Source organism: Pezoporus wallicus, unplaced genomic scaffold (genome assembly GCF_028554395.1).
Source record: "Pezoporus wallicus isolate ANWC-B61680 ecotype Strahan unplaced genomic scaffold, APGP_CSIRO_Pwel_v1 contig_13942, whole genome shotgun sequence".
Classification (NCBI taxonomy): domain Eukaryota; kingdom Metazoa; phylum Chordata; class Aves; order Psittaciformes; family Psittacidae; genus Pezoporus; species Pezoporus wallicus.
Window position 1 is genome coordinate 119,736 of NW_026640476.1, and position 19,363 is coordinate 139,098.

The 19,363-nt window shown below is 37.0% G+C and overlaps 1 protein-coding gene and 1 long non-coding RNA gene across 3 annotated transcripts in view; one reads left to right on the forward strand and one right to left on the reverse strand.

The window, feature by feature from the left end:
* Positions 1 to 19,363, reverse strand: part of IQCK (IQ motif containing K) — a 49,262-nt gene that overhangs the window by 7,885 nt on the left and 22,014 nt on the right. Inside the window, exons 7-9 of one of the 2 annotated variants that reach the window (XM_057418971.1) lie at positions 18,408 to 18,492; positions 14,442 to 14,553; positions 9,836 to 10,316 (exon numbers count right to left, since the gene is read on the reverse strand). In XM_057418971.1, coding sequence (XP_057274954.1) covers positions 10,261 to 10,316; positions 14,442 to 14,553; positions 18,408 to 18,492 — 253 coding nt within the window. In that variant the 3' untranslated portion in view covers positions 9,836 to 10,260. Of the gene's footprint in view, positions 1 to 9,835; positions 10,317 to 14,441; positions 14,554 to 18,407; positions 18,493 to 19,363 lie in introns of those variants that run through there. The other variant, XM_057418972.1, reaches the window with a different exon arrangement.
* LOC130604457 (uncharacterized) lies at positions 7,031 to 8,187 on the forward strand. The gene is made up of 2 exons (XR_008973459.1): positions 7,031 to 7,093; positions 7,136 to 8,187. It is a non-coding gene; the product is annotated as an uncharacterized LOC130604457 (long non-coding RNA).

The following is a 19,363-nucleotide window of genomic DNA, read 5'->3' on the forward strand; positions in this document are numbered from 1 at the left end:
GAGGGTCTTTATTTTCCAATTTCATGCAATTAGTAATAAGCAACTTTTTTTGTAAGTTACTAGTCTGTGATGTAAAAATGCCCCAAATAAAACTGTAATTGAAGAAAGGCACCTTTATGTTAACTTGTATTTTTGTTACAGTATTTACTTTTGCCTTTTATGACAGTTACCTAGAATGTAGAGCATCTGTGAACAACATAATAAGTAAGTAAGCACAAGCCTTTCACAGTTCAGTTAATTATAATTAGCTTTTATACTATAGAAGCTACTATGTTCTCCCTTGATGGTTATATGCTCATGATATTCACATGCAGGAAAATGAAACCATAAAACATCTGATAAAACTACTACTACCAATACAAGATTTAGAACAACTGGGTTTTGATCAGTGGCTGGAAAAAAGGTCAAAGCTGTATTTTAGAGATCCTGTCTGCTTTCAGATGAGTTGAGGGAGCTTGACATTTGCCAGAAAATATGTAGTATTTTAAAAAGAAGACTCTCAGTACATACAGTTGTTTATAGTAACAAGGTACACAAACTACTATAGAATTAGATGTTTCTGGTTTTAGTCTAAATGGAGGCATCTTGGTTGGCTTTGTTCAAGCTTGATGCCTTGGGTTCTAACCAAAGGCCACGCAAAAGGGAGCATTGTAGCTTTTATAATAAAACAATTGGACTATTCTACCAACTTACAGGATTACAAATCAGGTGCTTTTTATTAATTGATGAGAGCTGAAGCTCATTTTTGATAGATAATATATATTTATTAAATGTATTAATGTGTGTTTTATAACGTGCCCTTTTTTCCGCTGATTGTTGCATACTGGTATCTTATTAAATACATCTTTAAAGGATTTTCAAGACAATCAATGTGTAACATGATGACTGTACATAAGCATACAAAACTACAAAGGTTGTAAAGCATGGGCAAATGTTTTATTTTCAAAATGCTGTTCTTAACGAGAATAAAGGCTTTACTATTTACTTACAATGCTTGTGTTAACTTGGTGCTAAAATCTGCCTGAAATGTTTCTATTACAGTAAACTAATGGTGCTACAGATAGCACCATCCTGTGTGTGCTACCGTGAGTGCAATTCTGCAATATAAACTAAGTTAAACTGAAGGAGACTGGCTCTCAGAGGCTAGGGCCACATTCCTCCACCTCTGGCCAAATTCCCATACTTACCCTTAGCTCTGGCACCTATCAGACCCACAGGGAGCCAGTCAAGGAGCTGAGCAGCCAAACTCTTAACACGAGCAGGGATTTTTTTTTCTTCCCAGTTGGCTCAGCAGTTTCCTGTACTGGCTCAATTGCTAGTGCTTGTGAAAAGGAGGGGCGAGGATCATACAGCTGGGGTTGAAGAATGCAGGTTGAGAGTTTTTCTTAAATGGTTTGATTTTCCTGATCTGGTGCAACAACCAGCACCACCAACCAGGAAAATAATGAGGGCAGGTACTGGCATAACACTGAAGACAAGGTCCACGTAAGTGATGGAAGAAATCCATGTTGAACCACAGAAACAGCTAGGGGCTAGCCATGATTTATCATCCTTTCATTACAAACAACCAAACCTTTGATTGACTTGCATGGAATTAGTAGTAGAACTTGCAACTATCTTCTCTAATTATGAAATTAGAAAGGCCTAAATAGGTCTCTGCTCAACAAGACTGAGTTAAAAAAATAGTGAGGACTCCTTAGCCCCAACCTGATCTTTATTCTGCTCGCACTTTATGTAAGTATGTACACATAAACAAGATCACTGAAAATGCTCTCACTGTAATCTTAATTTTACACTTTCTCAGTACATGTGCTAAGTGATAACAAAAGGGACTTTGACTTTTCTCCCCTGCAGAAATGCAGAGCAACCCTCACTCATTGCTATCAGTTGGAATTAGAGTGGCACAGCCTTCCTGAAGTAAGATGGTTAGGAACAGAGCCTGGATTTATGTAAACTGTCACAGCTCTACAGAAGACAGTGAAGCGACTTTGTTTATACTAAACAAAGAATCTTGCCTTAGTTTTAAAACTTGCCTGCATGTGGGTGTAACCCCATTTGTTACATATTGAGTTTTGTCTTTATCAGAAAAGCTTGCACAAGAGCATTCAGAAACACAGACTCAGTATTTTTGGTTAAATGTGCACAATTCCATCTGGTTTAACAGAATTGTGCTCGCTTTGACTAGGGCTGAATTTTGTCTTGGCATGATCAGTCCTTACATAATCACCCTTTAGATTTATAACACCTCACATGTAGAAGTAAAACTGTAATGCTAAGAGCCTTTCTAAATCAGTACCACAAAGGTGAGCCCATGAGTCTTCTGTTTTGTGATACTGGTGAGAAAACTAAAATTGAGATGTTGAATCACTTTGTGTATGGTCTCCTAAGCCTTCCAATTTGCTTCCCACTGCAACCCCATAAAATATTACTTAACTTTCCAAAACAGCCACAGAAACCAAAAAAGCAAACATCCATACATCCACAGCAAACACTGCTGTTCAATAAATAATACTAACGAAAAAAACACCCAACCCAACAGACCTATTTCTTCTGTGCATGGCATTTTTTTGACACAGCTTCAGCACTCAAGATACTTGCACACCGTTCTCAGTGCCATCTGTGGGAGTCGTGCATGTGTAGCTAAGGGCAGAGTTGTTTGCTACTAAGAAATTAGTGGATTGTAAAAAAAAATTAGTGAAAGAAGCTCTTTGAGGTTTTTGCTTTGAAGAATTTTCAGTTAAAAGTCAGCACTGAAATCATACAGTTCACCTAGTATATAAATATATTTTTGTCATTTAGGACAACAAGCAAGGTCAATAAAGAATAGTTTTTCTATGATGTCTCAGTGGAAAGAAGAATGTTATCCATGTGATTGCAAAGGGTCTGCCAAATCGGAAAAATCAGTCAAACAAAGAGCACAGGGTTGCTCTCTGGAATAAACAATTCTAAATGAACAAAAGCTCTACATAAAAGTAGAATGTCCCACCCCCTACTGAAAGCTGTTTTCAAAGCTCTGTATTCTTTCAGAATGCTGTAATACAGATTAACCTAATGTTTTTCTTCTGCTGATACAACAGTCTGGTTCCTCGGTCTACTTCTGTGATTTCAGCTGTCATATTCTGTTCTTAATATTTTTGTATTTTACAAACTGCCTTTTAACTTATAAAAATCTGTTTTTCTCTCCCTACCCTTCAGAAAATGCATCTGTACCATCCACCTTTTACATCAAGCAATTTATATATATAAATTATGCTAGAGGCAAAGGAGGCCAAATAAGCCAAAAAAATCCCCTTTTGGCTATACAGTTTCAGGAGAGCTTACCTACCCTTCCCAAGGCATGCAACCAAAACCAAGCAAACTCAATCCTCTTGGTATGTGCCTGGAATACTGGGATGCATCAGACCCGTGTGCTAATTTAAGGTGCTCAGTGTGCTACCAACCTGGGAGACCTCAGCTCATTGAAAACATACAGGAAAAGCGATGTATGAGGAACAAAGACAATACCTTAGAAACCCAAAATATGACTGCAGTGACAGGATATGCCCTATGTTCTACAATGGTCAAGGCAGTACCTGTCCAGTGCCTTGCTGGCACAAGACCCTTCTTGATTTTAGGGCTTTTGTCTGTACAGCTGGTGAGGAGAAAAACCAGAGTGGGTTAAATAACTCATACAACTATGAACATCCCATGTACAAAGTACTAACTATTGCATTGGATTTTATCTAATACCCCTTGATGTGATGAGGCTGGCCTTTGCAAAGATTCCATAAAAACTGCAACAAGTTCAAAACCCCCAAAGCTCACACACACTGTTCCACATTAAAATGAGCAAGTTTTAGGTAGCTGCTAGCAGTTCTTTTAGTCAGGAGTGCTCATGTCTTACCATAACCTGTGTTACTTAAGCATAACAATTTCAAATCACGTAACACTAACCAGCAAGCACAGGTTGTCAGCATGAATCTGGAATTCAGACAGTTATTGAAATAGTTTTTGACGTAACCTTGCTTCCTATGCAGATAGAAAAGTAAGATGTCCTCAGGATTCGGCTAAGCTGGAAAGAAGCTCCCTAGCTAAGTCCTCTCACTAGAAATTTCCATTGGAAACTGTATTTTATGGGCTGTGACACTTCAAACTGAACGAACTTAACTAATATTCTGAAATTCCCAAGGAAGATGTTTAGTTTGTATATTAGCATTGCTCCTGTGAAGTTTAGAACAATTTATACCAACTCATAATCCAGCCCATTTCTTTCTGACAGCATGTATCTAAACCCAATGAATAGTGTAAATGTCAATATGAACAAGTAGCTTACAGCCATGCCATTCATATGCTGAATTTTAACCACTGCAGGCTTAGGAGTCCTGTCATTCCTTCAACAGAGCAAGAGAAAGACCCATTTCTAGTTTCAGTTGCATTTAAAAATATAATAAAAGTTGAACTTTAACAGCACAGTTCCCATTTTATCCCTCTATGTCCCTTGTCATTGTGTGCAGTTATGCTGGCAGATTCCTACCACGGCAGAGCTGCGATTCTATTGCAATGGAGACAATTTCTTTTTCTTCACAGAGATTTCCTGCATACTGGGGAAAGGCGTATGGACATAACGGGGCAGAACAAACTGCCTGAAGGTTGCAACTGTGCACTGCTGCCAGTCTCAGGGAAGTGCCAAGAGAACCATTTTCACAGGAGGCTGGATCCAGCTCCCATGAAAATTACAACCACCTTAACAATCAAGATATTTGTGTAACAGAACGTGTGAAAATTACCTACAGAGAATGCATAATCACTAACGTAAGGAGGTACAATGTAAGATCTAAATAGAAGTAATGCAATCATGATCATTGGCAGCATGATCACAGTATTGCATACAGTTTTAAAACATCAGCTCCTGTTTTGAGTCCTGAGACTGAGGCCCTTAAGTGCTATGATAGTGTAGGTTAAAAACCCCTGACATCTCACTTCCCGTATTACCGCTTCTATCTATATAGGTCATATAGTTTCTACTCTCAGGACAGTTGAATTTGTCAGCACTGTTTCAGTCTCATTACTCTTACTTTTTAATACAGAGCAAACCTGATTAAACTATACTTTAGTCGTGTGTTCTAAATCATAGGACACTATAACCACTGCTACAATAACAAGCACTAGAGGAGACTGTGATTAATTTCCTTGGGAGTGCGCTGGGGGTTGCTCTGAGGAGGTTAGCACAACTGTTAAGTGTTATTTTTGACTTGCTACTCCTACTACAATAAAGTTATCCATTAGTTTGTCTGCCACGTTCCTTGGAAATGCAGCTCATTTGACGTAGTTTCTCATGTATGTGTCGCAACGTGGAGGCACAGGGAATGGCTAAAGGAGGCTTTGAATGCCTTTGGATGTACTGTTTTGGTTAGCTGCTAGGAGTGGGATACTCAAAAATCTGCAAAACTCCTATTAGACATCTGAGGATTGGCCTTTGTTCTATTTACAAATGCATTAAATTCAAACATCTTTACCACCTATTCTGCATAATAGACACAAATTTCCCTCATCGTAATGCACAGGACTGGTGTTCTGGTTTGAGACTTAGTTGTTTCAGCATAAAAGGGAACAAACTGACCTACTTTGTACACTACTGTATAATAGAACTGATTTGTGGCAGTAGCTTATGAAAAGTTTATATACCCACACTGTTTTGTTTAAATAATAAGAAATATGAGAATGACTTTTAGTAATTTAAACATTTGACAACAGTAATGAAAAATACCATAGACCCAGCCAGTAAGAAGATGAAAATCCATTAAAGAAAATCTATTGGAATAACTTACTAGCAAGGGCTTATTGTAAAATATATATATATAGAATGGAGTTTCATCCTCACCTCCCAATGAAATGCCAAAGAAGCCTGAACATGAAATTGGAGCCACCAGCCATCTTTCTGAAATAAGACCTGACTTTTAAAGAGACAGTTCTTTATAAAGCCTAGATAATTTTAGCCTCTTACTACTAGAAGTCAGCATGTATGCAAGCATCAGTGAAACCTTTGACTTCAGGAAATCTCAGTCACCAGTGATAAGGAAATGATGTCTTGAAAAAAGGTTTATTAAACAGACAAATAAAATAATAAACCGGGAATAGTGCCCATAGACATTCCTTCTACTCATGGATCTGAAACAGAACTGTCAGAGGATCACTCAACAGGAGAGGCTTCTGCAAAATGGATATATAAAATTGATAGGACAAACATAATTCTCCAGATCAGCAACAGAGTTTATAAAATGCTCAGTCTTGCCTCCATGACTTTAGAGAACAAACAATTTCAGGGCATTTTCTAGTTCACTTAGGACCAGATTAGGGAAGCAAGAGCTGACACTGGGACTCCCAAACACCAACATCCACTAAGGGAGATGGGGAAAAAGATGGCAGAAAGAATTTGTCCAATGCACCATGCTTTCCTAGTATTTTGACAGAAAGATTAAGAATTCAGTTGGATATATCTGGATGGCATTTTAGAACTTAGGGTCTACAAAGAGAAAAGAAATATTGGAAGATACAAGCATTAGACTAGATGAAGAACTGACACGAACACCTGAGACTAGGAGAGAACAAACTACACAGGATTAGATGTACTGGATACTATATGGCTACTGATTATGCAAGTGCCCTCCAAATCACACAGTGACCTGAGATTCATGAAGAGACAGGCACAGAAACACAACAGCTGAGGAAATAAAACTGAGAGAAAGGTTCAGAATAAGGGCAACCAGCCCATCCTAAGTACATCTGATTAATGCAGGCTTTCTCCATGAAATAGTCAACATAGAAAAAGAGAATGGTGAAAATAGAAAGAACTGAGCAGAAATGAAGAGAAACCATTCCAGAATGGCAGCTCCCCAGCAAAAAGCATTTTGGGCTTTATAGGCAGAAGCCAACATAGGCAGAAAACCAGAACACCAGATTTGCTGGGCAGCTTCATGAAACCTTCATTTACACCCATTAGCCCCTCCTGTTTCTGAAATGTTTCCTGCTTGCAAAATATGATAGGTTCTGTAGTCATCAAATTTAAACTCTGACACAGACTAAAACAAGTGATTAGGTAAAGAAAAAAGGAACAGTTACACTGAAAGAGTATATATACTAAAGAAAAAAGGAACAGTTACACTGAAAGAGTATATATACTATATATAACCTAAGTGGCTAATGCCAGTGTCTGGGTTTAAAGGGAAGTCTGGGGCAAGTAGCTGCATGTTCTGCAATCTGTCACTCACTTCTTGACTGATCTCTGAATCATATTTTAAGACTCCACTATCAGTTCATGGACTTCCTTTTCTTGCCTCCCCCCCCTGCCCCAAGAGTCTCAAGTCTGTTTTTCCTGCAGGGCTTTGGGGGTTTTACTTTTTAACTGGTGACAGTCTTTTCTCCAGGCTTTTACTGCATCTCATACACATAACTTTTGGGTTTACATCTCTAAATGACTAACAAAAAACACCAATGTATTTTTCAGTAAAATCTCTCCCATTTTTTCACTGTTACCTTGAAAAAGGTTAAAAGAAGAAAAAGAGAAAAAAGATTGCAAAACCCATGAAGAATTTTTCCTCCTTTGAAACAGAAAAACAAACAAAACCTGATATTTCCATAATCACAGAAAAATCACCACATTTCAATTGTCTCTTTTCCATTACAAATCACTATTAACAACTGCAGAGTGATGGGTAAAAATACCCCTTTGGTACTGGAGGATTAGTTCAGACTTGTGCCAGCAGATACAGAGCTGTGCCTCTGCAGCACAGTTCAGCAGATCACAGAACAGGTATTTTGCAGCTTATCTAAATGATCATCTTTCTTTATTTTTTAAACATTCCCAACATAGCTCCAGAAATTCAATGTACTGCAATCTTTCTAACTTTTCAAAGATGTCTGAGGCTGGGTGTGGACCAATAAAGAGGAATCTGTATCATGAGTCTTATGACTTTTATCACTACATTCTCAGCTGTTAGTGACAAGATTAAACTTCCAGAAACATCTCAAGCATCCTGAATGAGGTTTGATGAAAACCACCACATACTCAGCCCTCGGCACTGCTTTGTTCTTGGATTTGGTTTTTTTTCTTCCTTTTAAGAAGAAATATTAAGGTCTTCTGTGCAACTGAAACCTTATACATGTGCTTTTAAATCAAAAGCAATCAATACATGAACCTATTTTAAGCCATTTTGACTGCAGCACTTTTGTTTTCAGAAAGAAACAACCAAATACCTGTAAATACAGTAGTGCTTAAGGAAAAAGGAGAGCCAAATTCTTTTAATCGCAGTGTCCTACTGACAGCAAATAACTGTCCACTTCAAACCTGTTTATAAGGCTCAGACTGAAACAAAATAATTTGAGGAAATACTTTCAACATGTCAGACCTCAACATAGATATGTAATTGTATATATGCTAGATAATATAACAGGTATATTGAAAGTGTAAAACCAGGAATATGGGCAGGTCACCTCTTACAAGAGCTCCATAATGATATTAACTGAATAATTGCAACTACAGTAAAAGGAGGGCAGAGGAAATCAGAAACAAATTATTTTGCTTAAAATCTTCCTAAAAAATTACAATATTCAACTCCCCTTGGTAAAAGTGAGGGGAAAATAAACCTGAAAGAAACTCTCACATAAACCTGACAAATTCCTTACCCTTTACTGAGCTAAATTTCCTAGATAATCCACAGAGTGGATCTTTAAAAATTTCATTGCTATTCAGGCTGTGTTTTCCTAATCCAGCATTATTACCTACAGTACATTTTAAGTATATTTTTTCAGCCTACTGTAAGATGTCCAATATAGATATATCCCCTTTCCAATATTTTCCTTGGGAAACTACTCAGCCCTGCAAACATGCATGTGATTGTAACTTCATTTATGGCCCCATTAGTAAGGATCTATTACAGCATGTGACTACACTCATGTTTATTTGTTTATGGAATGTATTCCAAGAAGTTTTACAGTGTAGCCTATTTGTTCTGGGTACTGAATTTAATGTTTTTCCCTTCCTCAATTCATTCTGCTTTGATGTGATATGATTATTTACTTTGCTACAATTACATGGAGCCATCCTTCATAAGGGTGCAGACCAGACTTCCCCTGTTCAGCTTGGTAAGCATATTTAGCTTTCGAATCCTTCCTCATAATTCAGGTGGAGACACATCACAGCTGCATAAGGAGCAACTGACTGTATTTCGTTGCTTCTTGACAGTATGCATCTGTTCCTGCTCTAGTGCTCCTAAAATATGCAGCCTGTTCTCCCCTTTATCTGCAATCTCATTCATATTTTCAAGGATTTTCCTGTGACAGAACAGCATGCTGCTGGTCGCATCTTCCCAAAGGAAAAGATTCTACCAAAAAAGCATTTGTAATATCTCTCAGTCTATGTGAGTAGTAACTTCTACTGCCAAAGGAGTAATACAGCTGGAAAATCGAATGGAATGTAAAAGAATATTCCCTCCTGTATCTGGAAATCACACCCCCACATACACCTGCTGTGAAGATTACTTTCTGTCTCAGTCTGGTTTAACTAGATTTTCCACAAACTGTGTACATTTACTGTCACAGAAGTACTTTGCAAAGCCAAGGCTATAGTTGATATGTAAGAACTGCTAGCTAGGAGGGTCACAACTGGTTTTTCCATAAAGCCAGGAATATTTATTTCTTACAGTAAGAACAGTGCTTTTTACAAATAAAATTTTGCAAACTTTAAGCAGGTAAGAAGAAAGCCCTTAGGAAACAAAATAGCTGAATGTACTAGACAGCATCTACAGAACCAACAGCCTTTCCACAGCACGCCAGCAAAGAAATAATCATTGTAACAGTGTCAGGAGAGTGTTTTGTTCACATAAGTGATGAATGAAGATTTAGGTATTTTCATTAAAAAGTTCAAATATTTTCAAATTCCTTTCATTAGGACAGGCATTTTTCATTTCCAGTGATGTCTCAGCAGTACTGCATCTGCATAACATACCGCTCAGAATCATGGCTAGATGGGGTTTGTCCACTGCAGGGAGGCGCAAAACAAATTAACCAGGTCATTAACAAAAACCCAAATGTTTCTTCTTGGAAACATGAAAGCAAAAATACAGCTGGAGCTATGTGGGATACCAGCTAGGAAGCCAGCTGCAGGAAATTATGTCCAATTTCAAATGGATGGTTTAGGGTGTAGATACTGACAGAATAGATATGGACAGCCCTAGATAAATGAATGCTGGGAAGAGTTCTCCTAAGCAATCTCATGGTAGAACATCAGCTGCATGAAACCAAAAGCAGATACTGCGATGTGCATGCCCCTGTGTCACATCCTGCTAAATAGGAAAACATAATCTCAAGTAACATGCAGGTTACATACATTTACATTAAAGTAATTTCAGCAAACAGGAATAATAAAATCAGAAATGACAATCTCAGAAAAAAAAACTAAAAAAAAAAAAAAAAGGAAAGAAAGGGAAAAAAGGGGAAAGAGGAAAGGAAAAGGAAAGAAAAAGCCCCCCATCTTATCCACTAATCACTCACATGCTCTGCAGGTTGTTCTTTATTGGCTGTGTTTTCTGTAAAAGGTAGTAGTATTTTTAAGATCTGTAAAATATTCTGGAACAAATTTATCCCATCAGCTGTGCTATACTGGGGAGAATGCTCTCTCCCTACAAGTCTAAAGCTGTGAGCCACTAAACTGAGTCTATAGTGTTATGCTTCTCTCTAAATTTTCAGTCTGAAACTGTGAAGAGTAAGGACTATCACACCTTAAATATAGATCGCTTTGTGGAATGTGATGTTACAGCCCTGGAGCAGTATAGCAAACAAAATGTCAGCTAAGAATGTGTAGCTTTATGATCTTAGGTAAAGGCTGAAAGAAACACACCTCCTTCTTGGCACTCAGAAAGAAATTTGGCAGGCATATGCACTAAAGAGGTCAACAGTCCTTGCAAAATTATACTTAGAATTTTCATGCAAAGTTTTCATACTTTCTACCCTAGAACACTTTCTGAAACGAGTAATACATAGTGTAAAAGATACAGTGAAAGAAGAATTACAAAGAAAGAAAATAAATGGGACACTTTAAACACGCTGTGAAGCAGGGGGAGGATCAGTAGTTTATATGAGGCTACATTATACCCAGCCTATCAAACCAAGCAGCCACACCATGTAGGGTATGGTTTCACATGACACAGCAGGCACAGGACAGATTAGCTGATCTGAAAGTGAGTGGCCATCACAAATGGGCAGTTTGCCTTCCCTCTATTTACTGTTGCAGTATTTCTCTTATAGTGGATATAAGGACTGTGTGTTTACTGGGCAAGCCAGTTTGTCAGGCTGATCCAGCAGAAAACTAACCCGAGGGGCAGCAGACCGGAACTGAGGAGCAGTTCTTTGTCAGATCTGCTGAGCCCACTCACCGTGAAGCCATGATTGCTAGTGCCAAGAAAAGGAAAGGATGGCAGAAGCCTTGGCCAAGGAAGCACAGGGCTGCCTTTTTTCCGGGAGAAGCTGCTGGATTGCCTTAGCTGCCCAACAGAAATCAGGCTGGTCCTTACTTGATGAAAAACCTCAAAAGTATTTCATGCTGGTTATGGTCTAATGAGAACGAAAACTTCACTATTTGTTTCAATAAAATGAACATGCTTTAACACAATTTCTGAAAACAGAAAAATTAGTCGAGAGTGCCTTTGTATTTGTTAATTACAATGAGTTTATTTTTTAACTTCCTCTTCAAATCCTTTTTAAGTATCAGACTGGTCAAGATTATACAAACATACTTTCATAAAATTATACGTCTTTGCCTCAAACATACCCTTGAAATAAGGTGTACACAGCATTGTGCTGAAAGCCACAACAAAGCAGAATCTGTTAGCTCACATTATCCGAGTCTTTGGCTGATATTTTCACGAAAGGTATGCTGATCTTTCTAGTAGTGTCAATAGAATCACATTACTGCCCAAGTCAGCATTTTCTAAAAGCTATTTGGCAGCTCACCATTCATCCCCTACAGTCAGATTCGACACTGTTTACAACATTTAATAAACAGGGTTAGACTCATATACGAATTTAAGAGATACTTCACTGTTACTCTCAATGTATTTTACTTTATAATAAATTGTACCTGTTTAAAAACATTTTTCTTCTTTTTCTTTTGATCATGAATCTTAATGCTTTATTTGTGACATCTGAGTGTTTAGTAACAATAAATGCTTTGTCTGCTTCATGAGAAGAGCTCAGTCATTTACTTGAAGGGGATTAATTCAATTAATTCACTTAAACCAAATGTATATAACAACAAGTTAAGAAGTAGTGGTGTTATGCTATTCATTACGAGTGCTCCCAATCCACTTTAGCACAAAGTCAGCTGGGTTAGATGAAACCACTGGTGAAAGCTGACTTTACCATGAAATGGGGTTTAACAACATTAATAAAGCGCAGAATAATAATAGCAGAAATAGGAGCAGCTGGAGCACTAACAAAATTAATTAATTGTGGCATCACAGTTGAGATTGATAATGAAAACCTCTGGACAGTAACTTCTCAAACTAGTACAGCTGTTTCCAAAGAGCCATCTGTCTGGGCCCCAAAGCTATTTTATGTATGGATACTCCTAAATTAACTTAGCAGAGTGCAGTTAAAGAATTACAGAAACAATGTGATAATACTGAAAGCTAATGTGATATAAGGAATATAAACTACTGAACTAAGAAAAAAAATGGAAAAAGGGCAATTTTACAAGTTTCTTTGAAGTGGTAAAACAACTGTGTGTCCTACAGTCCTAAAGTAATTGATCTGATGACAGCAAAGCTCTGTGAGAGTGATTAAAAGGAAATATGTTTTTCCTTTTAAAACAACTGGCAAAGGCAGCAAAGGAAATCTTATCACTGCATTACTCTCCAACACAATATACATTTTATAAATAGAATGTGTGTAAAGATTAAATTTCTTCAGGGACAGGAGGGTATTTTAATCAATTCAACTGCCAATTGACACAGTCCACTCCACCCTTAGCACCTCCTTTTCTTAGCTGCAACATTTTGACTTCATTTAAAATTCATTATGAAACCTGTAAGGTCAACTTCTACCATAACCCTCAGGAATGCTTTTTTCAACCATTAACAGTGAATTAAACACATATTACAAAGAGAAGAATTTGGCTTGTATTTTTCAAATCTATAATGAGATTAATTTTATCATAGTAAATCTGAATCCACTGTTTTCAGATCTTCAAAACTACACCTATTTATTTATTCTTAAAAAAAATCAACGGTATAATCAGCTCCTGCTAGTCACCTGGAGATTGGCTCTTCCTTGGCCAGGAACAAATATACAAGAATACCTTCTCATATTCTGCTCAATTTAACCAAGCTGTGGGCTGCTGGAAGCAACTATGCTTCTCTCTCCACAGTTCACTTTCTCCTTTATGTTAGATACAGCGATCATGTGGCAACAGCACAGTGGAAAACTAACCTGCTCCATACCAAAACCCTCACTGAAACCCATGGCGCAGGTACACAATCACTAAAACTGATGCAAGAGCTACAGAGTGGGATCAACCCTTTTGGCAGCTCTCAGTTTGATCCACTTGACTCTGTGAAACTGTACTCTGAATGCTTGTATGTAGTTCAGGGCAAAGGTTGACCATCTGAGCACACAACTGCAACAGTCCCATCAGACTGAAGGACCACACAGTGGTGACTGGTACAACATGATTTTCACTCTCTTCAACACATGAACAGTACAGCTGAATAACCTCTTCCCACCTCCATCTATTGGTGTGTATTTGACATCCCTACATGCATCATGTCACAGTCCCGTCCACAAAGGCTGATAAAAAGTAGACTGGCTGAGGAGCTGGTGAATCCTCCTGCAGCAGCAGATAATCATAATTACACCTCTGTGCCTGAGTAAGTGAATGATCAATTTGGTCCTGCCAGTAAAGCCTTGTCCACAATCAGGGCAAACGCGAACATACTACAGTGCTGCTTCTTAAACCAATCTGTCCTCATTTCTCTTGGCAATTATATTAGGTTGTTTGGGTTTGCTTTCTTTTTTTTAGAACTGTACAGGCTAACTTCTGCTATAAATAACTAGAGGAAAATGCCAGTAGAATATTTACTAGATTGAAATCCCACAGTTCAGAAAAACCGTACTATAACCCATCCGGTAAAAATCAGCATTTACATGTTGTGTAGCTGGTAGAGGTCTGATCCTGCCCTCCAAAATACTGTGCCAGCACGCTGTCATAGTCCTCTGAAATCACTGAGTTTTGGATCTGTACTGCATTTTCATTGCTATTTTCAGCCATGCAGGCAACTAACTCAGAATAAGTAGTATGGAAACAGCCAGCCATTTCCACCAGACATTATCTCCTCTTCTGTGTGTCCTATTTTATAATGCAAAAAATCAACACAATGTAAAAAAAAAAAAAAAATAGGCTATTCACTTACCTTTAGCTTCCTGAATAGTCCAGAATTCTTTCACTACCTTAACAATGTTTTTCTCCTCTCTCAACTTCCTTTGCCACTGACGTAGCTCTTGTACTTCACTGTCACAGCGGACCTGGGAAAGGGAAAACAGAAGATGCTACTAAAATCATATACATTCATGCTACCCAAGCGGATCATACAATTTTTTCTATGGGGCTGTGACTGGGCAAATACATGAAGTTCATCCTTTTTTTTCTGGGCCTGATAGAAAAGCACAGTCCCAGAGGTTTAGTTTTCAACTTGCACAGAAATAAAGCCCACAAAACTGACAAACCCTATTGAAAACATAAATATGCCAATTAGGGGATCATTTTGCTTACTAAGGACGCCTGAGAATGTGATTGCAGTGAGGTACTTTATTCTTTGAGTTAATTAAAATTTAAAGCATTATGCTAAAGGGTATTTGTGCCTTTAGAAAACCACAACACTGTAAAACCAACCCACTGACCAACATAATAGAGGAGCAAAGGAGCATGAAAGGTCGTACAGCAGGAAATTTATTCCAGCAAACTGATTCACACCTGCTATCAGCTGCAAATAGGCTTACTGACAAGCCCAGCTATACAATTTTCACAAACAGGAGAGCCATTAATCTGTTATTTAAAGTAATTGGAATGCATTACATGATATCTATTCTTTGTCAGTCAATCACTCTATGAAAGGCATAATTCTGCTTCTATATAAAATGACAATAGTCACAGGCCTTGACTCCATTTAAGTTGAATTCTTCTATTATTGCTTTCGTACTAGTGTAGATCCTACTAATGTAAGAAAGAGCAAGCTTTACATCAGCAGCTTTTACCACTCCGCTACTTAAACTTGTTCTAAGCAGGATTTGATTAATTAGCAGTATGTTGCCTGTTGTCTACATCGGCATTCACACAGTTACTACCTCTGTGCTGGAGCTAAAATCCACAAGAGATACTGTTCTTCTGAAAATGGTGGGAAAGGGACATGCTAAAATTAGCTTAGACATTGGTTAGTGATTATTCTTTTAAACTCATATTCAAATTATAATAGAATTATTAAAAATGCCATTTCTGGTGGGTTTTTTTCTAAATGTTACGTAAGTAAAATGTCATTATGTTTTAGGACTTAATGCCCTAATAATTCAGTCTGGAGTTGAACAGCATGGCAGAAACAAGCAGCAATAAGCTTAGGGTCTCCTGAACACATTCTTGTTCTTGGGAAACTGACTACTTAGTTTTCTAGAAATTTTCTTGTATTTATTTTATTCTTACATGGTAAGGTAATGGGTTTGCTCTGCAACTTGAACTCTACTATCCTACTCCATTATACTCTGCTTTTCTTCCACTTTCCCAAGATACCTACAGACCAAAAGAGCAGGATATGGTTTTCCACTAGTTAAAAAAAGAAGTAAAACAATATAAATTACTTATCATCAGATATATTATTTCCACCCAGAATTTCTCCTCTGTGGTGCAGCTGGGAATGCAATAAACAGTACCTGAACTCCCACAGCAATTTTTAATCCACTTAGAAGATAACTTGCTATGTTTCAGATAGTGCGCTGGCAGAGCAGAAAGGTTACAAGATCAATAATGCCAGGCAAGACTTCTGCTCAGTGACTTGACATCAGATACCTCTGAGGCCTCTAATAATATCCCATTATACTAATACAGTTCTGTATTATCTTCTATAAAAGTTATACAAAGTTCTCACAAAACCATTTTCTATTAAATATATCAGATACTATTTTCAAAAATAAAATACAATCCCCAACCCAGGATATTGTCTTTAGGCTTGCAAGACACTTTTTTTTTTCTGTTATACTGTAATTTATGCCTTTATAAAACCCGTAATTCCCTATTGCATGGAGTCAGTTTATCTGCACAGGAAAGGGTTAAGGCAACGCTTATGGAACATGCAACTGTCAGTAGCAGAAGAGGCAGAAAGATAAAGATATTACTACCTCTATGTCTAAATATAATATTTTTGAACAATTGAAGTGCCCATTTCCAACTGCAGCTATGTTAAGACCTGTATTTTGGCCCGGAGCACTGACGGTTGGTCTGGAGAAGACCAATAACGAAGCACAATACACTGTTCCTTTATCACAGTGCCATGTAAAAAATGCATGGGTGCTTGTGTTTAATTATTCAATATTATTACAACGTGTAATTTTTTATTTTGATAATAGTGTTTAAAAGTTCCAAATTCTCTGAATTATAAAATAAGGTTTAATGAAAAACTTCAGAAAAAGAGCTTAAAATATTGACACAATAATATCCTTAGAATGTAAAAGGGCATACTTGTAAGTGTTCAGTTACTGCCACAATAAATCCCTGTTAGCTGACAGAGCTATTTATTTTAAAAGCAAAATATTTGAATTCTTTGGTGAATTTTCATAATATACTTTATCATCAATGTTTTGAAATGCTATTTAAGCTTTGTGTTCTCTTAATTTACAAGCTCAGGCATAACACATGGCCCTATGTAGTAAGTTGTTACTAATGATTTTTGTTTTATGATCTTGATTTTAATTTCAATTTAAATTTTTAAAACACCAAGTTCTGTCATCTCTAATTAGCTAAACCATTTCACAGCTAATTTTATAGTCTGAATTATTTTTTATGTCTCCTGCTTTTTATTGTACAGTTTCTCTCATTTCTCGGAACTCGTTTAGAATGATAAATAATACTGTGAAAATTTTGACGTTAATATACATGACAAGGAAGGATAGTGTCCTTCAGAAGCTTTGGTAGAAGCACAGGGTATCTGAGCAACCTTGCACTGTTCAGCAAACATAACTGTTACTGCATAATGGCTGCCTTTGCAATACACCACTGTAAGGATGCCTGCAGTGAGGCTGTCAGTGCTAATTAATGTTAGTGTCAATGCCATCTCTGGTTTAAAATAAGAAAAATAAAGGAAAATGGAAAAGCAGAAAGCATCACACAAATCTTTCAGTCAAGAAGATAATTTCAAGGTATTTTATCATCTTTGGCTGCATGGCACATCATGTATCTACTCATATATTCATGCTTGTTAAAAGCAGTAAAGAAAAACTTAGCAGCGTTTTATACTGATCGTTACTTAAAGAATACCTAACATACAGACAGAGATGTCTCACTGTCCATCACAATGAAATTCCTGCTATAACTGAAGGCTATTTACAAGCATAAAGTTTGATAAAGGCAGTCAAAAGACATTTCTTTGTCACCAGTGTCACCTGAATTTCAAGTCAATTTCTTTCCAAGGCCTGAAGGTGTTAGAACCTTTCAAAGAAAGTATTTGATAAAATCTGTTCAGGATTTTCAAAGTAATTTATTTTGTACCCTGGGGTTAGCATGACTGTTACCCTCCACAAGAACAGCATTAGCCCATTTTCTTTGTATTTATTTTATGCATCTTGCTTTTCCCCTTAAATAAGGATTTTGTTAGTGTAATACTACTACTACCACTTTGTTTTCCCTTTCCTTGAATAAAAGTTCATGCCTCTCCTACATCTCCTGTCTCATTATTGGTCTCAATTTTTTTATCCTTTGTTTCTGTATGCTTTTATTTCTTAACAGACCCCACCAGTCCTCCTTTGTGATCTTCTCACATACTCACTCACTGACATATCCCTGCATGAAGCAAAGTTAACACTTAATCCTTTAGCAACCAACCAAAGATTAAAAAAAAAAAAAAGTTGATCACTGTTAATTGTATTTTTGAAAACCAAATTTCTGTGGGTTTTCTGTTGTTGAGGAAAACAGTGAGACTGCAGCAGCAAAAATGCCTGTGAAAAAATTGTAGTCACTAGGCATAAGGCAAAGCAACATACAAAGCCAATGAACCATGGGGGGTCTCAGCAGCTATTTATAGTATCCCCTACTTAAAATTTATGTAAGGATTTTCCCTGGGGCCTTCACAGTTCTACAGTTTTCAACATCAAGCAAAATAATTATAGATTACTCTTACCCGATAGCCTCTCCAGAAGGACTGAATTATTATGCTTGCTTCTTCTTCTGATAGAAGGAGAGAGAGAGGAATTGGTCGTCTAGGACTTAAAAAAAAAAAACATGTTTTGTAATCAGACAGCCTATAAATTTAAAACACTTTCTTCCCTAACAGCGTATTTTACGAAAAAAAGAGGAAAGGTTATTCAGGAGCTTGAAAGATACAACTTCTTATTGCTCCAAAGATAAAATGTGCAAAGAATATCTCCTTTAAAAATATATTCTATGTTATGTCTACTACAACCATTTCTCCTTTAAAATAATAATACATAAATAGCACATCAAGAGGCATAATCTTTCTTATTCTTCTACATGGATTTCAAGTTCCAACTATTATGGTAAAGTTTGATGTGGCAGTGGGAGAAGGGCAAGAGAAGTAAACATACCATTTATTTCAAAAGCAGAGGAGGTTTTAGTGTCCATGCAAACAATGAACAGCCTCATGACATAAATGCTCATAACAATAATTAAATACACAGAATGTAAATACACTTTAGTACATTAATTTACAGTGTGATTTCACTAAAAATTAAAATGCACTCAAAATGTAATGATTATCATAACTGCATAAGCATGGGTCCATGTTTAGAAATGTCTGAGTTCTTAAAACACTGAAATTTTACTTTCAATATACACATTATTTGGTGATAAGAGAAAGCAATACATATGTGAAGTCAAGAATTTTCAGTCAAAATTTACAGTAATTGGGTAACATGTTTGCTGATTCTGTCACTACCAATTTTAACGGGAAACATTCGAAACTATAATTACAATTCAGCCATCACTAACAAAACCTCAAATCACTGTAACAGAGCCTGCTTCCCAAAAGCCACATTCTATGGATGTTGATTTTTTTTCTCACACACAATGATCAGAAGGCATCCGTTGGAAAGGACAAGACGAAATTAACTGATAAAG